The sequence below is a fragment of the Lepisosteus oculatus genome, chromosome 12, assembly GCF_040954835.1.
Source record: "Lepisosteus oculatus isolate fLepOcu1 chromosome 12, fLepOcu1.hap2, whole genome shotgun sequence".
Classification (NCBI taxonomy): Eukaryota; Metazoa; Chordata; class Actinopteri; order Semionotiformes; family Lepisosteidae; genus Lepisosteus; species Lepisosteus oculatus.
The window spans coordinates 12,354,539-12,379,771 of record NC_090707.1 but is presented as its reverse complement, the minus strand read 5'-3'; the positions used below and the strand labels follow the sequence as shown (position 1 = coordinate 12,379,771).

The following is a 25,233-nucleotide window of genomic DNA, read 5'->3' as shown; positions in this document are numbered from 1 at the left end:
GCTCAATTGCTCTGTATTGAAAATTTGAAAAGGACGTTTCTAATTACTTCTCTACTATGTTTAATATAACTGTGAAACATTACATATTTACATAATTGAAAATGGGAACCAACACATAATGTCAAGTATTTTTTAATGAATTTAACCCTTAGTGTAATGAAGAACGTTCACAGAGTTACAAAACAGCATGTTTCATCAGTGCCCAAGGAAAAAGACACTTTATAAAATTACAGTTTCAAAACACCCTACAGATTGAGCTGTAAGAGTACACTTTGCACCTGAAATTATTTCAGTTTTTAAATGATTATTATTTTTAATATTTGCACATAAATGACAACTTTGGCAGAAAACAGAGGGTCAAGTCTTTTTTGAGCAAGTGTCTACCGGCTTTGCGTGACAGCCTGGTGCAATTCTTGCCCATTCTCTTGGCAGACTTGCTCAAGCTCTCTGCAGTTACTAGGGGATTGCTCCTGGACAGCAGTTTCAATAGTTTCTCAATTGGATTCAAATTAGGTCCTCAACTGGGCCACTCAAGGACATTTACTTTTTATTCGCAGTCTACATTGTACCTTTGGCCCTAGAATACTGTTCCACTGAAGGAAGAACTCAAACATATTGCTGCCACCACCACGCTTGACAGCAGGGATGGCATTGACCAGAGCACTTAAGACCAAAGAGCTCTAATTTTGTCTGACCAAAAAACCTTTCACCACCATGTTTGCAGTATCACTTAAATCCTTTGTGACTGGGATATTCTTAGCTCAAACTTCTCCCATTTCAGCCAGTGAACTCTGGAGCTCCTTCACAGTCACTGTTATCCTCCCACCCCTGACCACCTGCTTGGTTTGGAAGGAACAACGGGATCTAGGCAGTGCGAGAGCCTTCTACTTCTTAATGATTGACTGCTCCCTACTTAAAGAGATGTTCATGGCTTTTGAAATGCCTTTATAGAGCTGTATCTCCGAGTTGTTTTGAAAGCTCTTTGGCCTTCTGGGTCGCATCTTTGCTTCTCTGCAGGCTTTTGATAGTGGGATCTTACAGAAACAAGTGTGTTTATCCTGAAATCATGTAAACCGTATTAATGCACACAGACAGAGGCCACTCAACTAATTGTGTGTCTTATTAAGGTAATTTTGTACACCTTTGGCAAAGCAAAGGGCTTAAATACTGTACTTAGGCAGTCTTTTTCCATTTTCATTTAATATTACCTATTTACTCAATATTTTTGTTTTGTGCTTTGAATGTGTTGTGTATATAACAAATAGACCTATTAGTTGCTACTTCAAAGTGTCATAACTGCAAGCCTTAAAGTGACAACATGAGAAAAGTATGCAAGAGCTTGAATACCTTTGTAAAGTACTATAAAACACACTATCACAGTGAATAAAACCCAAAGTTATAAAGATTCCTCAGAAATCTATAACTATATCTATTCTTCTTGTCATCATTCTGTAAACAGACTAACACAAAAGTGTATTGGCAATCTTTATTTGAAACATGAACATTATTATCCAATAATTCACTTAAAATTAATTAATAGTCTTTATTTAACTATAGTTATTTACCAATAATAGAGTTTTGAGGGTTATCTAGCATTGACTCATTTAAGTGAGTAGCAGGAAAGGTTTCAGTTGAATTAACTGCAGATCCATATGTGGCGTTCATAAACAGTAATGACACCATAACAGGCAGCCATCATAAACCAGAAATAAATATCCTTTTCGACAAGGGTGTTTCACAGTCATAAACTACAACATCTCCATCAAGGAAAAAGGTTTGTTTAGCTACAACCGTGTTCTGAGTCATGACCCGAGAAGGAATAAATGCTATTCAGAGAAGCTTCAGTAACCTTAAAGACTTTAACCCTAATTATCCTGGCAAATTAAATTAAACTATAGCCTTGTAAAAGTAGTGTAGTGGACACGTTCGTTAGTCCTTGATGACCAAAACTATAAATGCCCTTTGGCTGAAAGTGAAATATATCAGCAATGATTAAAAGTACAATTCGCACACATCAACAGCAGTAAGGTTTTATATATTACTAACTTAAGGAGTCTGTTCTCAGGATGTGAAAGGGTGTGTCTGAAGCACATGCCATGTTTCCTCAAGACACAAGTTTAAACACGCCGATTAAATTCAGAGGTCTGATGGTTTATACACAGCATACCAGACCAAAGATACTATTGTTTTCTGAAAACATCAACAGCAACAACAACAATAATAATTTCCTTTACTGTGCGATCTGAAACCCACACTACTCTGGATTAAGCACAGAAACCAGCTACGCAAAGACCGAAAAATTAAACAAATGACACAGCAGTAAACACGTAGATTCCCCCACTAACCTGAATTTCACATAATATCAGAGACAACGAATCTCTTTGAACTAATCAAAGGTAGCATTTAAATTTATGATGGATTCTCATAAAATTATTATCAGATTTGATCAATTATGCCCATACCGTGGTTTAAAAAAATATGATCTATTTCTTTCTGTTAAAAGCATTTTCTGTTTAACTTACTGATTTTCCTGGTGATCTTTTGGTAGTGTCTGTGTCACACACTCAAACAGCACAAGAGTAATATCCCTTCATGAACTTGTCATAAATAACTGCCTACAGTAGGTAACAGTATACCAGGAAGTAAACCGGTATGATTGACGCGTGTAACAATCCAGTCGAGCGCCAGGAACAGATTCCTTGTCCAATTATATTCTAAGAGGGGCGGTGCATTAGATTAACAGGGTTAGGTTGTAAAGCACCTACTGTATTTTATTTGTAGTGGGGTAACTAAAGGCATACTGTACATTTTCGCTGGGGGTTTCTCAACAAAATTACAGAATCTTTTAATCTAAATATGTAATATAGGACTTGAGACTCTTTTATTGTTGAGTTCACTGATGCATTTTGGTATTGACAAACGTTTTCCAGAGCTTTCTTCTCGTGTGCAGTAGTTAAGAGGTGTGATGTGAGTTGAGGCGAACATTAATTTAACTACGGGGTAACTGGCGCTCGTGATAATTACTCATTTTAAAGCGATTTGTAAGTCAAATTCACAGTACTTAATTATTGATAAGCTGCACAGTGCAGGCTGAAATCAATTAAATATGTTCGGGTAGGTACCTACCACACCATGTGTAGGCTGCAAAGGATCAAATAAAATGTTTATTCCATGCTGAAAAGAGAAGAAAAGATGCACAACATTTCAGCTATGGAGCCCTTTTCACACTCTAAGGAGGCTCCAAAGCCGAAACGTTGTGTTTCTTTACTTCTCTTTTCAGCATGGGATAAACCTTTACTTGCTCCTTCATAATAATTAAATATAATTACTATTCTCTCAGTGGTCCTTGCAGCAGCACCAGCATTTGCAGAGTAGAGGAAGAGTTTGTGACTTGTATGACACCCGGAGAATGCTGACCTTATCACAGAATACAACACCTTGCCTGACCTTCTTGATTTGTCAGCAAACAGGCACCATGCAAGGTAATTGTGGTAACTTAAGAACACTGAAGGAATATTTTCAGTAACACCATACATACAAATGTAATGTCAGTTTATTTTTAAGTGCATTTTGTGCTCTTGATCACTGATATTCCTGGTCCTGAGGGACAGCTGTCTTTGTAGGTTTTCATTCCACCTTATGACTCTTAATGATTTTATTGCCCCAATTGGACACTTAATTGATATGTATTACCACTACCATTACCAATTCCCTTGAGAGGCCCTTACTTATTGCCAATTATAAATTTCCCATGAAACCTGGTGGATGCCAGCCTACCTGAAATAGCATTGAATATTACCTATGTAGGTTAATTAGAATTTCAAGACAAACCCTACAGTACCTTGTAGAAGTTTTTATTTCCTTCAGCAATGATAAGGAAAAGTAGATATTGTGTATGCTATGCTTACAATCTCTTTCTGATTGTATCAAACAGCAGGCAAAACAGTCTTCATGGTCTGCAAGTCTCTTTGCACATTTTCTATGAGGAAAAAAAAATGTCTTCTAATCAAGAAGTCGTAATCTTCTTTGGTGCTTGGACTGGGTGTGGGGAATGCACTGTCTTTGCTCCAGGTTCATTTGATTCTGCATAGGGAACGGATTTTGCTGGAGTGTGAAATAAGATTAATAGGTTGAGAGTCTCCAGGTTATGCTTGCTCACTGTTCTTTAAGATTGCTGCAATTGCTCTTTGGCAGTAGTCCACCGGGCTGTGGTCCCTATGCTTTTAAATCAAGGGCTGTGAAACTGATTGCCACTTCATCCTTCAACATTTCGGCTTGTTGTGTCAATGAGGTTGTCTGAACTCCGCTTCATGCTATTTGGTAATGTATAGTGTGATTTCCCTGTCCGATCACGCTTTAGATTGGAGATGGACAGTCCATCCATACATGTTTTAATTACTTTATCCAACACAGGGATGTGGGGGATATGAAACCTATCTAGGGGGTGTTTGGCAGAATACACCGTGGATGGGACTCCAGTCCATCGCAAGGCACACACAGACACAGACACACACACACAAGCAATAGGGCCAATTTTCCCAGAAGCCAATTAACCTAGCCAAATCAAAGAGTATGTCTTTGGACTGTGGGAGGAGACCCACTCGATCACGGGGAGAACATACAAACTCCACACAGATCGCACCCCAAGGACCTATCTCAGGACCAGAGCTCTGCAAGGCAGCAATGCTAGATGGAAAGTGGCCTAATTAAATAAGTGGCCACAGGGGGGTTAATATTAAGAGTCTCCAATAAGTACCCATTTGCAAGGAAATTATTATAGAAACAAATAATAATCTATGAAAGAGACATAACCGTATTGAAAGCAATGTTTTCTTTCAGTTAATTTGAAATGTAAAAAATGCATATTTTCTAATAAGCAACTTGTGTCCAGGTCTTCTAAGCGGTTTGGCAACTAATATTTTCAAACAGGAGAAAATAAAACAGTCTTTTTTTTTTCTTTAAACATACTGTTAGGTATTTGTGTAACACGAGTTAACGCAGTGCTTTTTTGTATTTTACTCGAATGTCGATATCAAATTATTTCGTTAGAGGATATTAGTAGCAGGTATATAGTATTTAATATTTGAGTAGACGGCTAATCAATTATTAGAAAAATACGTAATTTATAGCAATTAAACGTATAATAAAAAAATCTTACTCTATTAAACTATCAAAGGGATCAACGACTTCCGACGTGGGGATGTAGCTCAGTGGTAGAGCGCACGCTTCGCATGTGTGAGGTCCCGGGTTCAATCCCCGGCATCTCCATGGTATTTTTTACTACAGGCTCGTTACCGTTTCTCTTCGTCCAGAGTACCCATGGTAAATTGCTTGCACTTTTACCGAAAAGAGCGCATTTAATCTTGACATATTAAAAAGAATCAGATGATAAATCTTTAAAATCTGGAAAACAAGAACTTATGTTGCTTGCATGTATGCAATATGTGGGTACTTCTCGTGTTAAAGTTTAGTTCTAAAAATAAAAACATCACCGACTTTTTTTCGCCAAAACTACATAGGCTGGGATATTTCCTTCTTACTTCTCTGGCATGACCTGCCGTTGAAGTTACTAACTCTTGTGTTAGAAAATTCACACAACACCCACCGCCTAAATGAAAAGTCACAAGTTTAACAAAAAAACTACTTTTATATTAATCAACACGAATTGGTAAATATGTGAGATCACCTCTAATTATTTTTGGAAATCTGAATCTGTGTTTTAAGCATAAGAAGATAATTTCTTCCTTCTTCCTGGGTATTTCGATATGAAGCGTTACACGTGTTTTTCTGTGGGCGGGAGGGTTTATAAAGGTAGCACATCCCACTGCAATGGAAACAGCGAGTTCCGCTGTGTGCGTGAGGTTCCTTAATGTATTGATAGTCTTGAACGCGCACGGCCTCTGTCGTCACGGAGACGGAGGCTTGTGACGCTCTGACTGACGCAGTTGTCTGCTGTGATGAACAATAGTGTGCTAGGACTGGCTCGCGCTGCGCTGCATTGCTACAATGGAGGTCTTTATGAGACGAAACGTCTGATCTTGGGAGTTTGCACTGGGGGAAACATATCCTTAATTTCAATCTTAGAATAATGTTTTGCGGGATTCAGCTATCATCAACGTCCTGTTATACGGGGAAAAGGACTACTTGTGTTTAGACGGCAGGTTAGCGAGCTTAGAAGGCGCGTTTACCCGAGGATGGTATTCATTTTGCCATGTTTTTTCTGCGACATGTTTTAACTAAACCGTAAGTATTTCTTATAACTGAAATATGACAATGAAAACTATGGGGTTGTGTGGGGTTAAGGAAATCCTTACTGCCACTAGAGTAATGCATGTGGTTTTTGAAGTCCTTAGTTTTGTGCAGAGTTCTCATGCAGTTTGCTGTGGTTTGTGGTTAAATATTATATTACCGATATCATACTTGTGTAATTCGTAATAAAACTCTGACCATTCCATTAAAACAAAAATACAGTGGACTAGAAAGGCAAAGAATAATAACTTCGAGCATGGAGAATATTTCCTCATTTCCGATCTTCCCTGCTTTGTATTCAATTTAATTCAGGTCTGTTATATACAGTATTGTTGGTTTATATCGCTTGATTAATAAAGGCATTTTTCATCCATAGAAACAGCTGGATTTGTGCTCATTGCAGATGTTCCATAATAGTTGCTTGGTCATTGATGTGCGAATAACATATGGGAAGCAACATGTCGCCATATGGTTTATTTAGCCTTTTGCCTTGAAGTAGATCAATCATACACATTCTGAATGAAATTACCGTGACATTGCACTGGCAATGATAAATTTCTTTGAGCGAGGTAAAGAGCTCCAGATTAAATTAAAATGATAAGTGATACTATACCTTAAATTGCCATGATCGTGGCCAAAGGTACATACTGCAGTTAATGAAGTATTTACCTTCGTGCTGGACAAAGCTTCCATACTGTATGCAGTAATGCATTGACATACAGTAGAAAGGTTGCTGTTTTTTACGTGTACAGTGAGTGCTACACTTCATACATTGGCTTAAGCGTCTGTGCAGGTTAATTTGTATGATGTAAATATGTGTCACGTTTCTTAATAATTAGAATAAAATATGTTTGTACTCCTGTGCACAACAGAATCTTAACCTATAAGAATCCATACATTTTAAACATTCTAAAATAGTTGTGTAAAAATGTTTAAGCTTCTGTCTGTTAAGTAAGGCCTGCTTTTACATTGTTACATCTCTATGGAAATGTTACTGTAGCCTAGAGCTCATTTATACTGTAATAGTGTTATTTATACCTAATTATACATGCTCCAAGTTATCAGATAGTTTTCAAAAGAGTACCCCAGTATGGGCAGTTTATTTAAAGAAAACATAGCATTATAATTTCAAGTTATCACTTTGTTTTACTTTACTGTAAGTCCTTTACTTATGTAGCTTTGGATCAATTATTGGCTACTACACGTTTTGTATTTATGCTTTTTGTAATGTGTTATTTAAAAAAAGTCTTATTTGCTTAGATCAATATTGCTTAGTAAATTCATTTTTTTCTTTAGAAAGTTGACAGTATCCACATATGATACAAACATTAAAATCTATTAGTTACTACTTAGCCACTTATTATTATGCAGTCAAACTCTATTAATTTGTTTTTCTTTTCCTCTTAGGGAAATGGTGCTGCTTTTTTCAGTGGAGTAAACGTCTTTAAGTCTGCTGTGTCAGCCCTTTTTTAAAATATAATTTAGTGGTAGCGTTTCACTGAAAAGATGGAAAAGGGTGTTTATTTACTACAGATTTCAAATCTGACCTTTTCTAAGAACATATTTTTTTCTTCTGATAGTTCACCATTTCATTCTTAAGAAATAACTGCTGATTTGATTGCACTTGATTAGCTCCCTCCCCTGTAATGATTGGCAATTAAAATATGCATATAAATGAGGTACTTAGTAATTCAACTGTTCAATGGGCAATTAAATTGCTTAATTATATTTTAAACTCTTAATTGTAATTGGCAAATGAATAACAGTAGATTTAGGATATTATATATAAATACTTTAATAAATCCCTTATTCAAAATGAATCAGTCAATTAATTAATTGTTCTACTGATAACTGTGCAAGGCATTCCAGTTTTAAAAAAAAGCTACTGGCTGAATTATCTGTTGGTTCACATATTTAATGTTATCTGGAAATCATGGGAATTACAAAGAAAAGCAGTGACACATTTCAATAAATCGTATAATTAATTCTCTGTTTTGTAAATTATCTTTCACTTCTGAAGAAGTTTTTTTTTATGCACTGTAACTTTTGAGAAGCCTTTTTTAGGATTTTATAGCTGTCATAAGTAATTACTGTTCACCTCCCAAAAAACTTTACCATAGGAAAAATGTTGTTCTGGGGTGGTGAAGTGGTTAGCAATGTTGCCTTCTAACGATTTTGGGTTCAAATCTAATTGAAGCAACTGCCTGTATTGAGTTTTGCACGTGTTCTCGTTTGGGTTTTGCCTGATGCTTTGATTATCTTGTCCATTTCAAAGATACGATGGATAGCAATCATTGGCTAATACAAATCGGCCCTTTTCAAGTAAGGGCTTCAAGTAATCTTTAGCCCTAAAAGATTATTTCTAAATATAAGATGTGACTATAATATGTAACCTGTATAGGCTTTAGGACTATAGATACATAGAACCAAACATGCAAAACTGGTTGAATGGTACCCTCTCATCTGTGACCTTCTACTGTCTATTTATTTGGTCCTTTATTTTAACCAAACAAGCCAACTGAGAGCCAATTTACAGTGATGACCTGGAGAGAATGCCTATTTGTACAACAAATTTAAATGGAGTGTACTTGATGGAGTACCATTCTCTGGTGTACAACAGCAGAACCCATGATTTGGGTCTACAACCCTATGGTCCAGAGTCTGGATCTTTAACTCCTACTCCATGCTCACTCTACACTGCTGCTTTCTACTACTTGCCTTGTAATCCATAAATGAGGTTTTGAATTTAGTTCCCTAGCTGATAGGCCTGACTCTCTTAAGATGTGGATTGCATTTTGGGGTGCAAGATGGTCACAGCTGGACATCTGTAATGGAAGTCTAACTGCTGCCTGATATATCACCATTCCCCAAGAGAGAAGTCTTACACTGTGTTTCAAAGGTCACAGTACTTCTTCTGTATATGCCACGCTGAGATATTGTGTCCAAGCTTCTCAGCTCCAGTATGACCTGACCAGTCACTAGAAGTGAAGCTACTGAGAGTGCACATACAGTATGTAAGAGCACATGTGCACTTTCCTTGACCAATCTGAATAAAACCATCTCAGTACACCTCTTTCTTGAGAATCCCTCATGTAGATTTTGTGCCAGGGATTGATGTCAATACAATACAACACTTTAAGTATTGATGATTCATCTTAAACTTCTACAAAGAAAGAGTGAACAAAAACATTTGAAACACCTTAAAACACAACCCCACATAAACAGTAAACAAGATCAAGATGGGTTTGTTCAACAAGATGTTGCTGTGATATAACTGAATATTTTCTAAACTAGTTTCTAAGAAGAAAGGTAGAAGATCACGTGTGATATTGGTCACATGGTGTGTTCAAGTCAGGAGCCCCTGCATAATTGATGTAAACCTGGTGTGATAACAATTACTTGGAAAATAAGCTAATGACATGGCATAGATGGCAGAAATGCTGTATACAAACCACAGGAATGCTCTTCTATTCAATCTGTAAAGCAGCTGCCTGATTTACAACATTATGTAGTGGTGATTGATGTTAAAATTAGTGTCTGTCCATCTCTTCTGAAACATTCTCACTAGGGTTTACATGTAGTGCTAAAGGGGGTAAGTGCATAGTGCTGATCCCAGACTGATATAGGACGTCTTGAGTAACCTAACCATTTGTGGATGAGTATTTCATGATGAAAGATTAAGAGATTAAGCTGGACATTGATGCGTCTATAGAGGCTAGAGAACAGGTCTCAGTGTGGTCTGCATAGTAGGCTGCAGTGAGTTTGTCATCAGTAACAACAAGATAACCCCTTCTGCCTGAAAATAGGATGACAGCTTTAGTATTTTCTTAAGTATAACATAAATTCTTATAATACTAAATAAAACACATTAATGAATTAGTATGGCTTGAGAATAGGGAGAGAACATTTTATCACATTTCTAAAGTAGTTCTGTGTGCTGGTGAAGGGGTTATACAGGCTTGTAAGTGTAAATTGAAAAAATTGACTTTAATTGGATACCAGCTTCTAACAAAAACACATTGGCTAAGATGTATGTTTTGTCTCTTTCATTTGTTTTCTAAGTGCCCACTTATGTGAATGTTGTACCCGTTAGACTAACTGCTGTTGTATACAATCTGTAAAGTAAAAATTACTTTTCAGATAATGCAACAGATACTCAGCATCTAAAAAAAACTCTGTAAACTGTGTTTTCACAGCTTCACAGCTTACAGTATATTGTATATTGCATCTAGTCTTAAAGAAGCTTAAAATGAAAATGAGTGTTTAAATTGCAGATCCCAGTACTGTATATGAAAATAAATGTGCTGTGGTCTCTTGTTAGATTGTGTAATAGACCAAGAAAGGTCATACATGCATTTGTATTTCTCAGAAAGTGATTCTTTAAATTAGTATGCAACATTCAAACCTCCTGTAGCTTTTCTTATTTGTGCTTGAGAAGGTGTGTACCTCATAATGCAAAGATATAAGGGCTTACTGGGAAGGTCCAATGAACTGCTTGCAACAGTGCACAGTAGGAGTATAGCAGTGATCTGGATTCATTGAACTAAGTAGACCTAATGCCTTGAGGTGCTGTCAGTATGACATTATTTTAACAATCTGTAGGTGTCTCTGAGTTTTAGTTGTCTCCTGCAGCCCAGTACTGTATTTTATTCTGAGAGAAATATATTCAGAACACCTTGTGAATAAAAGCTAAGATGCAGGTACCTCTAGGTGTCCACTCTGTGGGTCTGCCTCTCTAGCTGCCTGTAAGTCATGCTTTAGAGTAAACTAATTTATTACATGGGCACTTGGCTGTAACGTGGCTCTATAGCTATTCCATGTGCATATTTTAAGTGTTTTTTAGGGGAAAACCACAGGCCATTAAAAAAATGCTTAAGCAAATGTCTTTTCAGGTCCTGCAGTGAATTGTATCATTTTGCCAAGCAGCTGGAAGAAATTAGTTTCAGCTGGCAACAAGAAAAAATGATACAAGGACCATAATATACAGATTCATCCAAATTAACTCAGCTAGTAATTCAGATACTCATAATGTGTCAAAACAATGCTGGAGTTCTTTCACATTACCAATGAGAACTTTATTGTTTAGTTTACAAAGATTTATTCCTCAATTTGTTTTCTGTTTCTCTGAGTGTTAAATGGACAGTTATTTTGTGTTTCCTGCCGACAATAGTTAAAATTGTTTGTGAACACTGCTTTATGCTATGTCCCATATATCAGAGAAAGAGAGAAGTCACGCTCCTCTGAAATGAATCCCTGTCAGACCCTTTCATTATCTGTGTGCAGACATCACCACACAACTTCTACGTACCCTGCAGGTCCCAGGAGTCATTGCTGCAAGGCAAGCTGAAAAAACCCTGGTCACCTCTAGCCCATTGAACTCTAGCATTCAGCCATGTGTGTGGGCTGCTGTTTGGGGAATCCTGGTGACATTAGGCTAATGACATAGTCCGGATGTGAATCAGTGATGTCTGGGTTATAGAGCTCAAAGTGTACTCCAAATGCCTACCACCTTTACTAGTTTCTCATATTTGCTGGTAAATTGTACCAGTGACGGGACAGGGCTGATGCTGCTATTCAACACTTATTATAATTACTCCATAACACGCAGCAAAATCTGCCTTTTAAAATATAAGGGTTCCCTAAATTAATTAGCTTTGTAAGAGTAAAGAAAAAATTACACTGTAGCAGATGTCTAGCTAGTCTCAAACCTTTTGCCCTAGAGTTCACAGACAAAAATGCACCAGAGGAAACTCATCCGAACAATCGCAACTCGGCATTAAGAGCAGGAAGAGCGATGAAGAGATGCTGTGTGTGTTATGGATGTCATGCGTTTGCATCAACAAAAACATTAACACTGATTGTTATCATTTTAACAATATTTTGAATATTAGTTTATCACCTTGATTATCACAGATGATCAAGAATGTTGTGGTGGAAATAATAAGAAAATATTAACTGAAAATAAGTGAATCAATAAACTATTCTTAAACCACCAAGAACATTGGGCCAAACAGTTGAACAGATGTTTTTTTTTTGTTCTCAAATACCTCGGTGTGTTCCTAGTTTTCAGAGTAAATACAATATAAAGCTGTTGGGAACTTGTTCAAAATATGTAATGGGTTAAACAATAACTTGAAAAAGAGTGAAACCTTTGAAGTTTGAGGTTGACAGCAGGTCAAGGCAGTATTCGCTCCCTGTTCACTGAATGCAGCACACCGCCACAGTTTAAAGAAGAATTTACAAATTCATTCCTTGACCAAGGCAAGTGACCAAGGGGAAAGGAATAAGATTACCTCCATTCTGCCTCAGTTCTGTCCTTACAATTGGACACTTTTTGAAGTTGTATTTGTTTTTCACATATTTCTTTTGCATCACTCAGGTTGTATATTTATGCACCTTAACTGCATACAAGTAGGCAGTTCTATTTTTTGTGCGATAATCTTGGAAGGTCCAGAAAACATCAGTCCATTTTTGTTAGTTACTTTACCAAGTACAGGGTTGCAGTGAAGTTTATAGCATCTCTAGTGAAAAACAAGAAATGCCATAATCATTGAAATTCAGCAGCTCGTATTGTAGCTTGTAGCATTCCCTTTTCTCTCTCACGCTATTTAAAAATTAATTAATAATGCAAAGTGTTCAATTCTTAGATTTTTAACATATGGACACTAAAAAAAAAAGAAAATCAGCCAAGTGAAGAAATCAGAACTTTGTGTTTCTTTAGGATTGACAGACACAAAATAAACCAAATTTCCCCACCAGTCTTGTTTTAAACCGCCCTATCCTGCATTCAGTACTAACCTTCAGTGTGCTAGCAGACCATTATCAAAATTCATTATAAGAACATGCTTCCTGGTTTCGGGACAGCACCAGTGCCTTAATTCTTTGATGCTATGGTAACAACTGAAAAGCTGAATTCTGCTATTTCTCGTGGAAATGTAACAGAGCTGTGCAGCACCAGATTACTTCTTATAGTCTTGGTTGTGGCGGATTTCTGTGGGTGAAAAGTGATAGCGGACTAAAAGTTCATTAAAGCCGTTTGCCAGGTTTACAAGAGTGTCATATTGAATGATGCACTTGGGCACAATACAGATCTGGAATTTTGCTTGTGAGGCTTCACTTTTCCAGCCAAACCAAGCAAAGTACAAAAATCGCCTTTGTAGAGAAAAAAATGACAAGTGGCGATTCCCAGTGCCATTCCTAAATTGTCCAATATTCAGTAGGTGCCTGTTGATATCAACCAAAGGATTAAGCTCTGTCCTGCTGGCAGTGTTTGCTCATTAGATTCTTGTTAAGCCTGGTCTAGGTATTGTGCACGAGCCTTGTGCTACTCCTTCATGTGGAAGTTCAGATGCTGGGCTGCCATTTCAGTCAGGCATCATCCAACAGTGACATGTTTTAAATTGGTAACTGCTTCATTTGCCATTTTTGATCATTTATATAGATTATGTTTTGATTGTATTTGTAACATCTCCAATAACATTTGAAAAAAGAAAGAAGTGAAAGAAATAGTGTATCGAAAAACAATGAACATCTATCATAATATATTTCACACTAGTATCATTAACAACTACAGAATATCACTGATGGCTGATTTTGTGCCACATTATTTTAGCAATTAACCAATACCATTGCCTATAATGGCTGAAGGTTTCAATGTGGATTCCACCTCTTACAGCCTGATGTGAATTCATTTTCTAGATTTCCTAGCTAGAAAAAAAACAATATAGTTGTAAGACATGTCTATTTAGTTATCACAATTTGCTAGCAAAAAAATCATCTTTCAACTTTCGTAAAGAAATGCATTTATTTAAAAAAATCAGTGTAGATGTAATCTAAAGAGTGGTGTAATACTACAGTTGTATAAGGATGCACGTGTTATAGTATTCACTTACAGTACCGTAAATATAGTACAGTATCCGATCTTACCATGCACACGCTCTGTGAAGTTCAAATAATCATTTATCGCTAAAGAATAATGGCAGCACATTTATCTTTAAAACGAGAAAGTGCTGAAAAAACGCAGCATTTTAAATGATTCCTAATGATCCTATCTTAAAGTGATATTTGAAGAACCGCCACTTAGTCTCGTAACTAAAAAACATTTTGTGAAACTAGCAATAAAGCATGTCTATGTACTATGTACTATACTAAAAATGTGTTGTATTATGTTATATACCGTATACTGTGCTAATCTACTTTCTCTCATATACAGGGGCGCCTGGGCAGTGAAGTGGTGATGTTTGTAAACGTGCTGATGGGCAATGAAGAACACCGTCCTCTGCTGGAGAGAGCAAACGTCCAGGAACAGTCCTAGTCTCATGCGCCGTAATGGACACAAATACTGTGGGCAGTGAATTTTATTTATTTTGATCAGTACCCCACAGCTGTCTGAAACGGGCATGTTACCACATTAGTGATATTCCTGTAAGTAGTTCATGTGTTCATGAACTGACGAGGGCTGGTAGCATGCTACCTTGTGGACATCATTGCAATTCAAAAAACGTAGGATTTATACCAGTATTAGAAATACTGCTCTTTATTGCTGGATTTCCAATAAAGAAACTTTGAAATGAACACGGATGTTGCGTTTTTTTTCTAACAATCGAAAGGCTGGCACGAAAAGCTTGAACACTGACAAAAGCGAATCGACGTTAATCTTTGAATTATGTGATTGAATGCGCTTTTCACCCCCTGTGGCTCCCTCAATGTGAATACAGTGCAAGGTTAGACTGCAGGATCGTTTATTGTATTAAACTCGGATGCAAGTGAGTGGATGGGTTTTGAATCACTGACGTAGCACGCAAGAAAGTTTCATTTTCCGAGTTAATGTTATCAAATTATGAAACGGTGCGCACCAGACTGTGCTCTATAAACACAACCCAGTCGATATCTAGAGAAAAAGACTAGCATTTTAAGGTTGACACGTGTTTTACAGACAAACGGCGAAAGCTAGCTTGATGACTGAAAAGCAATCCCTTCATTTCCCCAAGTACAGCGCAACAAGTTGCTGCATGGGATTTATGCAGAAATATGGCTCCTGCGCTAAGCACCAAAGTTCACCCGTGCTTTCAATTTAGAAAAAACAACAACGTGGTGTTGTTCTGGGATAAAAATAGACCACTTCTTTCTTTAATTATGTATTCTCCAGTTTCCGATCGCAGCTAAAATAGTCGGTGGAAGCACGGCCCATTATAAGATCAATAATAGAGTCCTACTGTAATAATAATAGAGCACCAAAAACAAGAAAAGGCTGTGACTGCTATTTTTGGCAGAGACTGTTGGTTGCGTCAAAGGCGGCGTTCCCTGCGTCATGCACCATTCTGCCACCCCCTATCACTTTTTCCCTTTCGTTCGACTAAATTGGTTCGCCCACGACAACTGACGCTGCTCCGCTGTTAATGAGCTCCCTCTGTCTGCTCTCACAACACAAGCAGCTGGGAAAATTAAGGTAGTCACGTACTGAGGTACACACCCACTCTTTTTAGAGGTCTAAATTTGGAAACGCATGTAAATCAGTTAGATGTGTAGCAAGATAGAGGAGGGCTGAGAACAATCCCATATATAATACAAATTAGATACATTATTTGAAATGTGGCAGATTGTGTACTTCACAAGAAATGGCAACTTTCTGACTGCCTCTTGTATCCACAGACCGTGAGTTGAAGGGTGCAGTGATTCATGTTGGACAGAGGGTGGTAGTTTACGAGGGAAAAATAAACATCTGTAATCATGTGTTTCTAGAGTTTCAATTCATCTGAATTGGACCTCAATCATTATTATAATGACTTTTATAAATGTAAGTATTCCGTATGTGCAACGACTGAGTACTACACGGTATAAAATATTGTGAACGCGTGCTATAAAGACCTGCAGGACCAGCATTTGGCACGGAAAACAAAAATTAGGATAACATTCACACAGTATTATCACCGAATCTATAATACAGTTTCATTATGCCGAAGGACATCAGAGTGTATTTCAAATTGTTGTTGTTTTTTTTCCGCATATTTACGTGATTGCAGGCAATGTTACTGTACTGTCAAGGGGTTTACTCCCTAAAGCAAACTTACATCTAGTTCCACACTTGACGGGACGCCTCACTTTTCTGAAGACGCTTCAACATGCCAATAACCTCTACCCCCCCTCCCCCCCCAAAAAAAAAAATCAAATGCATAAAATAAACGGGTTTATATTTGACCAGATTGTAATATCTGCCAGAGTTCTCTTGACAACTTCATTAATGTCGTGTCTCACATCTGCTTCTGAGGCGACAGCGTATTCCGAAGGCCACACACAACGCCGCTTACTTCCAGAAGGGAGACACATCATGGTAAGCAAAAACGCAATTGTTAAAATCCATTACTGGAATATCAGACTTGTATACCATTTTACACCTGTTTACAAACATTACGTTTCTGGGTTTTCTGATTTGGGAACGGGTGAAGCGAACCGTGGTACCCTACTACCTTAAAACGCTGCTCAGCTTAATACGTCAAGGAATTGGCCAACAGCACGGAGAAGTCTAACCCCCCCTCGAGACACTGATTGGCCTAAGTCATTGACGATGCCGATGACGTAGAATTTTTTTGTGGTATTCAGAGCTCACATAAACAAAGGCACATTGGAGGGAAGGACCAGTCTCGGCTTGTGTCTTGTACTGTTCTGTGCGATAGCCGCACTTAATCCTATTCTGTTTGTTCTCACAACTGTTCTGTCGCTTATTGTTTGGGGCTCTTTTTTTATAACTACGTTAGACCACTACTAGCAGATCTTCTGCATGGATAGCACGGGACGCTGCAGTTAAAAAGGTATATTTTATTCTATTTTGCTATATGGGCTTGGATTGAATAAGCTATTTCACAGCATCATCTACAGCCGCTAACTATTCAACATGATTTGTGCGTGTTGTATTGTGTATGCAATTTTTTTTTCATAATTGTGATATGTTGGGCGAAAGAATTACTTACGTATACAATTGATACTCGTAGGAAGATATGGCTAATGACAGTAACGTACATTAATAGCAATGATAAAATGTTGAGAATAGATGGCAATAAAAACGACCATTAATTGAAAGTGTTACTGTTACTTTTATCGGTTGTCAGGTACTTTAAAATGTTCTTTAGTTCGCCTGCTTTGTTACGGAAGTCATTTTAAATGTCGATAATGTGTTGACCATGTTATTGAAAAGATAAAGCAACTTCACATGTAGTGTACAATCGCTGTCTCTCTTACTACTGCGAAACCGTTAAAACTCTTTTTCCTTTGCATTTGACTGATGTGGCTAAAACTATTCTCTAACTCACCTGCTGACTCCACCTTGTTCTTCTGTTCGCCTACTGAGTTGGATTGGCGATTTCACAGCTTTCAGACACGTGAATGACAGTATAAGCCGGTATAATTAGCTGCTTAATAGCAATTGCGGTTATTATTTTTGACAGTTCTCAACTACAAATGCACTACTACCTCTACTGCTAATAACAGCAAAAAATAAGTTTAGAGAGAATAGAATAATACATAATTGTAAAAGCAGCAAAATACAAATATTCAGAAAACTTTATGTACATGCTTCATATTTAAAGTGTGACTCCTGTTGAAACTCACGCGTATATATAACCATGCTTTCTGTTTATCCCTGTTAATGATGCTTCTTTCAAATAACAATATAACATTGTGCTTCATGAAATATCTGACATGGAATAAGGAAACAAAAATGACCTAAATAAAATGAAGAAATATTATTTCCATTTATAAGCGTGAAGATTGTTACATTACGCGAAACCATTCAGATTTTTATTATATGTAGCTTTTTTTGTATTGGATACATTGTTTTGTTTACATGTTTTGTTTACAAAGAAACTCTTTTAAATAAGCACTTGCATACATATGTGCACTGTCCATTGTAACGGAAAAATGAACAGGGGTTATAAACTACATTTCTTCTGTATTACAGGGAAGAGTCCCGAGGCGCGCTACTTTCTCGAAACCTGAACTTCAAACAAGACTAAACGACACTGTCCAATTCAAGTTCCTCCGGAAAACACAGTCCGTCGACTGAAGGTATGGAGTATTAATATTGTTTCTGTAAATGAAAACTATAAATGTTTAACCTAGTCAAAAGCAACACGTACAATGCATTTTAATAACAGTGGAAGCGTCATGTTGTAGTGTCTTTTATTGATAATAAAATGCAGCATGTTTCAGAATACATCATCACGGATTTCTCCTGCACATCTACTGTATATATTCAGAGATTAATACAGACATGCTACCCTTTTCATATGATATTTTTTTAAATGAAATACTATGTTGTTGGCTAGTTGCTCTTTTTTCTGCATCCAAAAATATAATTTAAAGATGTGTGCATGGCTTTATTTTGTTAATGAAATGTAAGTGAAGACATTGGATTTGTTAAATATTTTATCTAGACAATGGCATGCTACATTTTTGGATGTTTAAGAGTAAATCAAGCCTGTGCTTGGAGGGTGATCGCTTTGACAGTGTGAGCATTTGTGAAACTTTCATTTACAGCCATGCCCTGTGTTCAGGCTCAGTATGGGTCATCACCTCAAGGAGCCAGTCCAGCTTCGCAGAGCTACAGCTACCACACCACTGGAGAATACAGCTCCGATTTCCTAACTCCTGAGTTTGTTAAGTTTAGCATGGACCTGACCAACACTGAGATCACAGCCACCACTTCTCTTCCCAGTTTCAGCACATTCATGGACAACTACAACACCAGTTACGACGTAAAGCCTCCCTGCTTATACCAAATGCCTCTTTCTGGACAGCAGTCCGCCATCAAGGTGGAAGACATTCAGATGCACAGCTACCATCAACAGAGCCACCTGCCACCACAGGCTGAAGAGATGATGCCCCATTCTGGCTCAATGTACTACAAGCCCTCCTCGCCCCCTACTCCCACTACCCCCAACTTCCAGGTTCAGCCCAGCCCTATGTGGGATGAGCCTGGTTCGCTCCACAGTTTCCATCAAAACTACGTGGCCACCACTCATATGATAGATCAACGCAAGAATCCCGTGTCAAGGCTTTCCTTGTTCTCGTTTAAGCAGTCACCTCCTGGTACCCCGGTGTCAAGCTGCCAGATGAGGTTTGACGGTCCTCTTCACGTACCTATGAACCCGGAGACACCGGGTGCCCATCATGTGGTAGACAGCCAGAGCTTTGCCGTCCCCAGTGCTATTAGGAAGCAGGCAAACATAGGCTTCCCACACTCTCTTCAGCTCGGACATGGGCCCCAGCTGATGGACAGCCAGGTCCCGTCGCCTCCGTCAAGGGGATCGCCTTCCAACGAGGGTCTGTGTGCAGTGTGCGGGGACAACGCCGCTTGCCAGCACTATGGAGTGCGTACTTGTGAAGGGTGCAAAGGCTTCTTTAAGGTAGGGTGGACTACGGTATCATTTCTCAAGCATAGCAATATGAAACGGCAGCTTTTGTCTGAAGCTGGATTTGTACAATCCTTTAACTAGCTAATGTTAAAGAAAAATTTTATCATGACGACCACAGATGGTACAACATTTAAAAAGAAGAAAAATAAGAGGCATTTCCCTCACAGCGACAGCGTTCAGAAAATCTTGTACATTAAAAATTACTATTTAATTGTGGGCACTTGTGTGCATTTTTGACACAGCCCTTTCCCTTAGAATTAAATTGGCTGGGACAGAGAACCGTGTCTAAGCTAACCAAGTGGAACAGAATTCCCAGTGGTAAAATTAAGTGGTCTCTTTATTTCACCATCCTGATTGAATAATCTTATCACTTTAAATAGAGAGGGTCTCGAAGGGATGTAAAAATATGAATGCCCACGGATTTGTATTTACTGAATGTCTACTCCTTCTGCTCCTTGCATATAAAATACAGCTATAAACTGGAGGGTTAGCTGTAGTGTTAACACTATCAATTTTCTTCTATTAATGTCCTGAAAAATCCCAGCTGCGAGACCATTCTTTTCGGGGGTCTTGGTGCTGTTCCCAGGAAATCCATACACACGTCTAACAATCTTTTATATTATTTCTTTCTGATTTTTACAGCGCACGGTTCAGAAAAATGCTAAATACGTGTGTTTAGCAAATAAGAATTGTCCAGTGGATAAACGCCGTAGGAACAGATGTCAGTACTGCCGTTTCCAAAAGTGCCTTGTGGTCGGAATGGTCAAAGAAGGTGAGTAGTAAATGTATGCCTTATCACTGCAATTACATGTTTTTATTCAGAAATTTACGTCTGGATGGGAAATATCTAAATACAGAGGAATAATATTTTAACGGGTTTATTTTAGTACTTTAGAGCGGTATAACAGAGTAAAGAGGTAATGAAAGGGTAATTGTCTAATAGCAACAAAGGTTGCGAGACGGAATATACTGTATACATATATATTTTGCTTTTTTTTCGTGTTTCAGTCGTTCGTACAGCCAGTTTAAAGGGGCGGAGAGGTCGGTTACCTTCCAAACCCAAAAGCCCCCAAGAGCCTTCACCGCCTTCGCCACCAGTCAGTCTCATAAGTGCCCTGGTGAGGGCCCATGTGGATTCCAACCCTTCGATGTCCGGGCTGGATTACTCTAGAGTAAGTGGACACTGCGGGTTTAGTGATTTCCTGAGTTGAAGCACGGCGGCCTGAGCGTTTTTTAAAGGAGTAATTGTTTCGTTGTGATAGTAACTACTGTACTAAACTGTCGGTATACTCTGCGACATAAAAAACACCAACAACAACAACACCACCACCACCAACAACAACAACAACGTTTGTGGCTAGATTATTTCAAAACACTTTTGTTCTCAGGCAATCTTGCAAAAACTGACACATGCTATGTAAAAACAATGCGTTTGTGTAAGCGATTAGGCTTGCTCTCTCTACTGTTATCAATATTGCGCGTATGCTTGTGGACCAGCGTAAGACCCAGCCAGTCTGTGGTTGCTTTGTTCTGTTGGCATCTTAGTGTATTTATTTTAACATACCTTACTTGACTGAAATGCTTTGAAACGGAGAACTCTATCATTGCAAGAGAGGGGTTTAATTGTTGTAAAAACCTGACTCCCCTGCTAGAAATGGGCTTTGCAATTTCACGGGTTATATATTTTAGAGGACCTCATTAAGCACTTTTTAAATTAAATTCCAGTTTCAAGCTAACCCTGACTACCAAATGACTGGAGACGACACTCAGCACATCCAGCAGTTCTACGATCTTCTGACTGGCTCCATGGAGATAATCAGAGGTTGGGCGGAAAAGATCCCGGGGTTTGCTGATCTTCCAAAACAGGATCAAGATCTTCTCTTTGAATCGGCCTTTCTGGAACTTTTCGTCCTGCGACTGGCATACAGGTACCTAATTATCAACCATAACAAAAGATCAACCCCCTTCAAGCTCCGTTGGTTTGGATTTTATTAGCTCGCCTATAATTAGGCGCCTTTTAAATCCGCATTTATTACTCTCTCAGTAATTAATTGCTCGTTGTTATTAATTGCAGGTCCAACCCAGTGGAAGGCAAGCTCATTTTTTGCAACGGGGTAGTCTTGCACCGGCTGCAGTGCGTCCGTGGGTTTGGAGAATGGATCGACTCCATTGTGGAATTTTCGTCAAACCTTCAGAGCATGAATATTGACATATCAGCTTTTTCCTGCATAGCTGCGCTCGCCATGGTAACAGGTCCGTGAACGTGAAATAACTTTTTGTTTACTTTATCTTATTGTGTAACTGTAAACCTGCAAGTTAAGCATCGATAACCTATTAATTCATAATTATTATTACAAACAGGAATTCTAATAATTATTCATCTATTTCACTGCAGAGAGACACGGGCTAAAGGAACCCAAGAGGGTAGAAGAACTCCAAAACAAGATTGTAAATTGTCTTAAAGACCACGTGACATTTAATAGCGGTGGCTTGAATCGTCCAAACTACTTGTCGAAACTTTTGGGGAAACTTCCTGAACTGCGCACGTTATGTACACAAGGTCTGCAGCGTATCTTCTATTTAAAACTTGAAGACTTGGTTCCTCCGCCAGCAATAATTGATAAGCTGTTCCTAGACACACTACCTTTTTAAATATACTTGACAGTGACGTTTGATGTGACCTCAAAGAACTTCCACAGACTTTCCTCAAGTCTGCCTTTAACAGGACGGTAAAGCCCCGGCGCTTTTCCGAAATGTATTTTCAAGCGCTGACCCTTTCTGACAGACACTTTAGGTTCTGGTTAAGGATCCATAAACGCAGCAAGCAAACAAAAGTATAAAAAACAAACTGAAGTGAGTGATGTGTACTCTTCTCCATTAACCATTTAATTATTTTGACAAACCGAACGACCTCGTTTCGGGGTGAAACGTTCCGCCAAGGTGTCGCTCAGCTACTGGAACAGTCGACAAAAGTTACACATTTTCCTGAAATGGCATTCCTTATTGTTAATTAAAATATCTGCTGTATGGGAAACACGTGCTATAATGTAATATATACAATTTATATATAATAAATTAATGTGATGCGTCCAATGCGTCAGTTTATAACAAGGTGCATAAAGCTTGTACATGAGCTTGTATATGACAAGATTCAGTTTTGCTTTTATATTTTGTGCCTATGTGTTTCTGTCAGGATTACTGAACGATGAGAAAAATCTGAAAGTATTTCAAAAGGGGAACGCATGTTGTAGGTTTTAGGAATTCTATAGGCACTTGCTATGAAGGTGATGTCTATATTATAAATTATATTCCGGACACTATGTAGTCTGATAGATTTTATAAAGATTGGTAGTATGGGACAACTTTTATTTAAAAATAAAAAAACAAATATGTGAACAACAAAATATCTCATCTGTATAGGCTATTGAAAGGGACTCATGGTGTTTGTAAAATATGTCCAACATTCCTTGTTTGTATGTGTTGTATGTACTGTTGATGTGAAATATAAAAGTTTCTATCTTTATTATTTTGTTGTCAAGATCTACATTTTGCATGCTGCAACTTTTAACCATTTTTCGGAGTATCACAGTTCATTGAAAATGATTGAGCACTGTCTTTGTTTTAATGTCTAAAAGAAGAATGGACAGTTAATATATAATTTCATGTCTGAGTGACAGTTTTTTTATATTTACATAAAGGTCTTTAATTTGTATATTTCATATTTATGTGTGCGGTACATTGCGCAAATCACTGCCTTTTTCTATGGTGTAATTAAGTATTACAATGCATTCCGTACATTTCCGATAAATCTTTCTTTAAGAAGGAAATATTTAATGTTTACAAATAAAACTGTCAAATTATTTTGCTTGTTTAGCTATTTTCTCTTCAGATAACGACTATCTGACATCTGTACAAATTCTAGCTCCGTTAATGATAAAAAAATGTTTATCCTAATTTTCGTATTTTATTGAGATACACAACCTAGGCAGCGTAAAATGAGCAATTATGTTGTATCGATCAATTTTAATATTACAAAAACTATGCCAAAGAATAGAACGTATTTTATTTTAAAAAACAAGGATTTTAGTTGCATTATTACACTGTAATGCTAATAAATAATTTCCATAAATATCGATTTGTATTTATAAGGAAGTACATGTTATATTATTGTTACTATGTTGTTTGAACGCATGCCGTTTAAGTAAAATAAATAAGGCAGCAGTTCAATTCCTGTAAAGAAGTAATAATCTTTGCGCAGTAGGAATGTGAAACAAGCTCCAAGGTTTATTAGCATCTTCAACCTGTTAATTATTAGCCCTGCATTTTTTCAGAAACCCATTCATAGCTGTTCAGATTATAATAAAACGGTCAAATATAAAGAATACAACTTTTAAGCATAATTAAAGTAACATTTAAATCGCAATACTCTGTCGTTCATCGGAAATTTCCGAAGTGTGGGTTATTATTTTTATTTTTGCTTTATTCAACGTATACGTCAATTGCCTACATTTAAATATACGCCCACATTCTTCCTCAATACAAAACTAACAAAATTAAGCGTAATTATATTGAAGAATTTAGTTTCAACTATGATAGAACACGGAAGCTCTATTCGCAGAAGGCAATTTTAAAAACCCAACTGTATTCGCTGATGCAAATAAAGAATGTTTCTTCAAATACTAAATTAGAAAACACAAAAAAAAAAACTCCGAAAAGAAAGCAGCATATGTAACGAGTTCACGACAGTCTAGTGTTTAGACTTCGGTCTGTATTGTTTTACCTTACATAATTAGTTATTTCAAGTAACATGAAACAATTTTTCACTTTGGGTTTTTAGGTTTAATAAATGGTCGATTGAGATATGTAATATCTTTAGGCTACTTCTAAGTTATATGAATAAATTAGATTTTTTTAAGCGTATACGGACAAAGTTAATCCTACATGCCTGACAAAACCTAAGAAAAACAAAAACAAGTACAACATACTCAAACCTTTTTTTTCTCAAACGCATTCTTTCGGCCATATGTTAAATTACACGAACGTAAAAGCCGGTTTTAATGTTTCAATAAGCAAACGAATTTACGCAGTGATTTAGAAAAATGAGAATGTGAATCCCTGAAAAAAAACTTGAAAGCAAAAAGTTTCTTTTGAGAAAGTGACTGATGGAAGAATGGGCGGATGGTGACGCTGCTGAGTAGCACAGAGTTTTGCCGAAAGACAAAATACATTTTAATTGTATTTATTTAAAACGAAAAGGCAGATATAATAAATGCTAGACTTGAATGCTGTCTTGGGCTAAATAACACAAAGCCTGTCAGCTTCTAACACTGTTACTTATTTAGTAATTTAGTAATACACCTTTACAGCGGTGTAAAGAGAAGAAATAATAATAAAAAAGAAATTCACAGGATCTAACTTCTAAAATGAATACAGTAAAAAACAAAGGAAACTGTATATTTCTTGTTCTCACCTTAATGAGAAACAGTTCTGATTTACCGTCCTAATTCAGGTCGGTAAAATGAAGAGAGCGATTTACTTGTTCCAGTCGGACACTGCAGTTAATGCATCAATTAAA

General features: G+C 37.4%; 2 protein-coding genes, 1 long non-coding RNA gene and 1 other non-coding gene across 5 annotated transcripts in view; 3 read left to right on the top strand and 1 right to left on the bottom strand.

The window, feature by feature from the left end:
• Window positions 1-2,635, bottom strand: part of gpd2 (glycerol-3-phosphate dehydrogenase 2 (mitochondrial)) — a 46,410-nt gene extending 43,775 nt beyond the window's left edge. The window contains exon 1 of the mRNA XM_006636430.3: window positions 2,523-2,635. The gene's annotated coding sequence lies outside the window, so the exon portion shown is untranslated. The remainder of the gene's footprint in view (window positions 1-2,522) is intronic.
• A 2,561-nt stretch (window positions 2,636-5,196) lies between these two features.
• On the top strand, window positions 5,197-5,268 carry trnaa-cgc (transfer RNA alanine (anticodon CGC)). Its single transcript has one exon. It is a non-coding gene; the product is annotated as a tRNA-Ala (tRNA).
• Window positions 5,269-5,862: 594 nt separating this feature from the next.
• Window positions 5,863-14,823, top strand: LOC107078765 (uncharacterized). The gene is made up of 2 exons (XR_001479741.2): window positions 5,863-6,243; window positions 14,462-14,823. It is a non-coding gene; the product is annotated as an uncharacterized lncRNA (long non-coding RNA).
• Window positions 14,824-16,888: 2,065 nt separating this feature from the next.
• On the top strand, window positions 16,889-23,518 carry LOC102691033 (nuclear receptor subfamily 4 group A member 2). 2 transcript variants are annotated; one of them, XM_015358684.2, is made up of 8 exons: window positions 16,889-17,057; window positions 18,203-18,309; window positions 18,959-19,649; window positions 20,301-20,430; window positions 20,667-20,830; window positions 21,384-21,586; window positions 21,733-21,911; window positions 22,054-23,518. In XM_015358684.2, exons 3-8 carry the CDS (start codon window positions 18,972-18,974, stop codon window positions 22,308-22,310), a joined length of 1,611 nt encoding a protein of 536 aa, XP_015214170.1. In that variant the 5' UTR covers window positions 16,889-17,057; window positions 18,203-18,309; window positions 18,959-18,971; the 3' UTR covers window positions 22,311-23,518. The 2 variants fall into 2 exon arrangements, with proteins under 2 accessions (XP_015214170.1, XP_006636492.1); XM_006636429.3 differs by having other exon boundaries at window positions 18,781-19,649.
• Window positions 23,519-25,233: the final 1,715 nt, after the last annotated feature.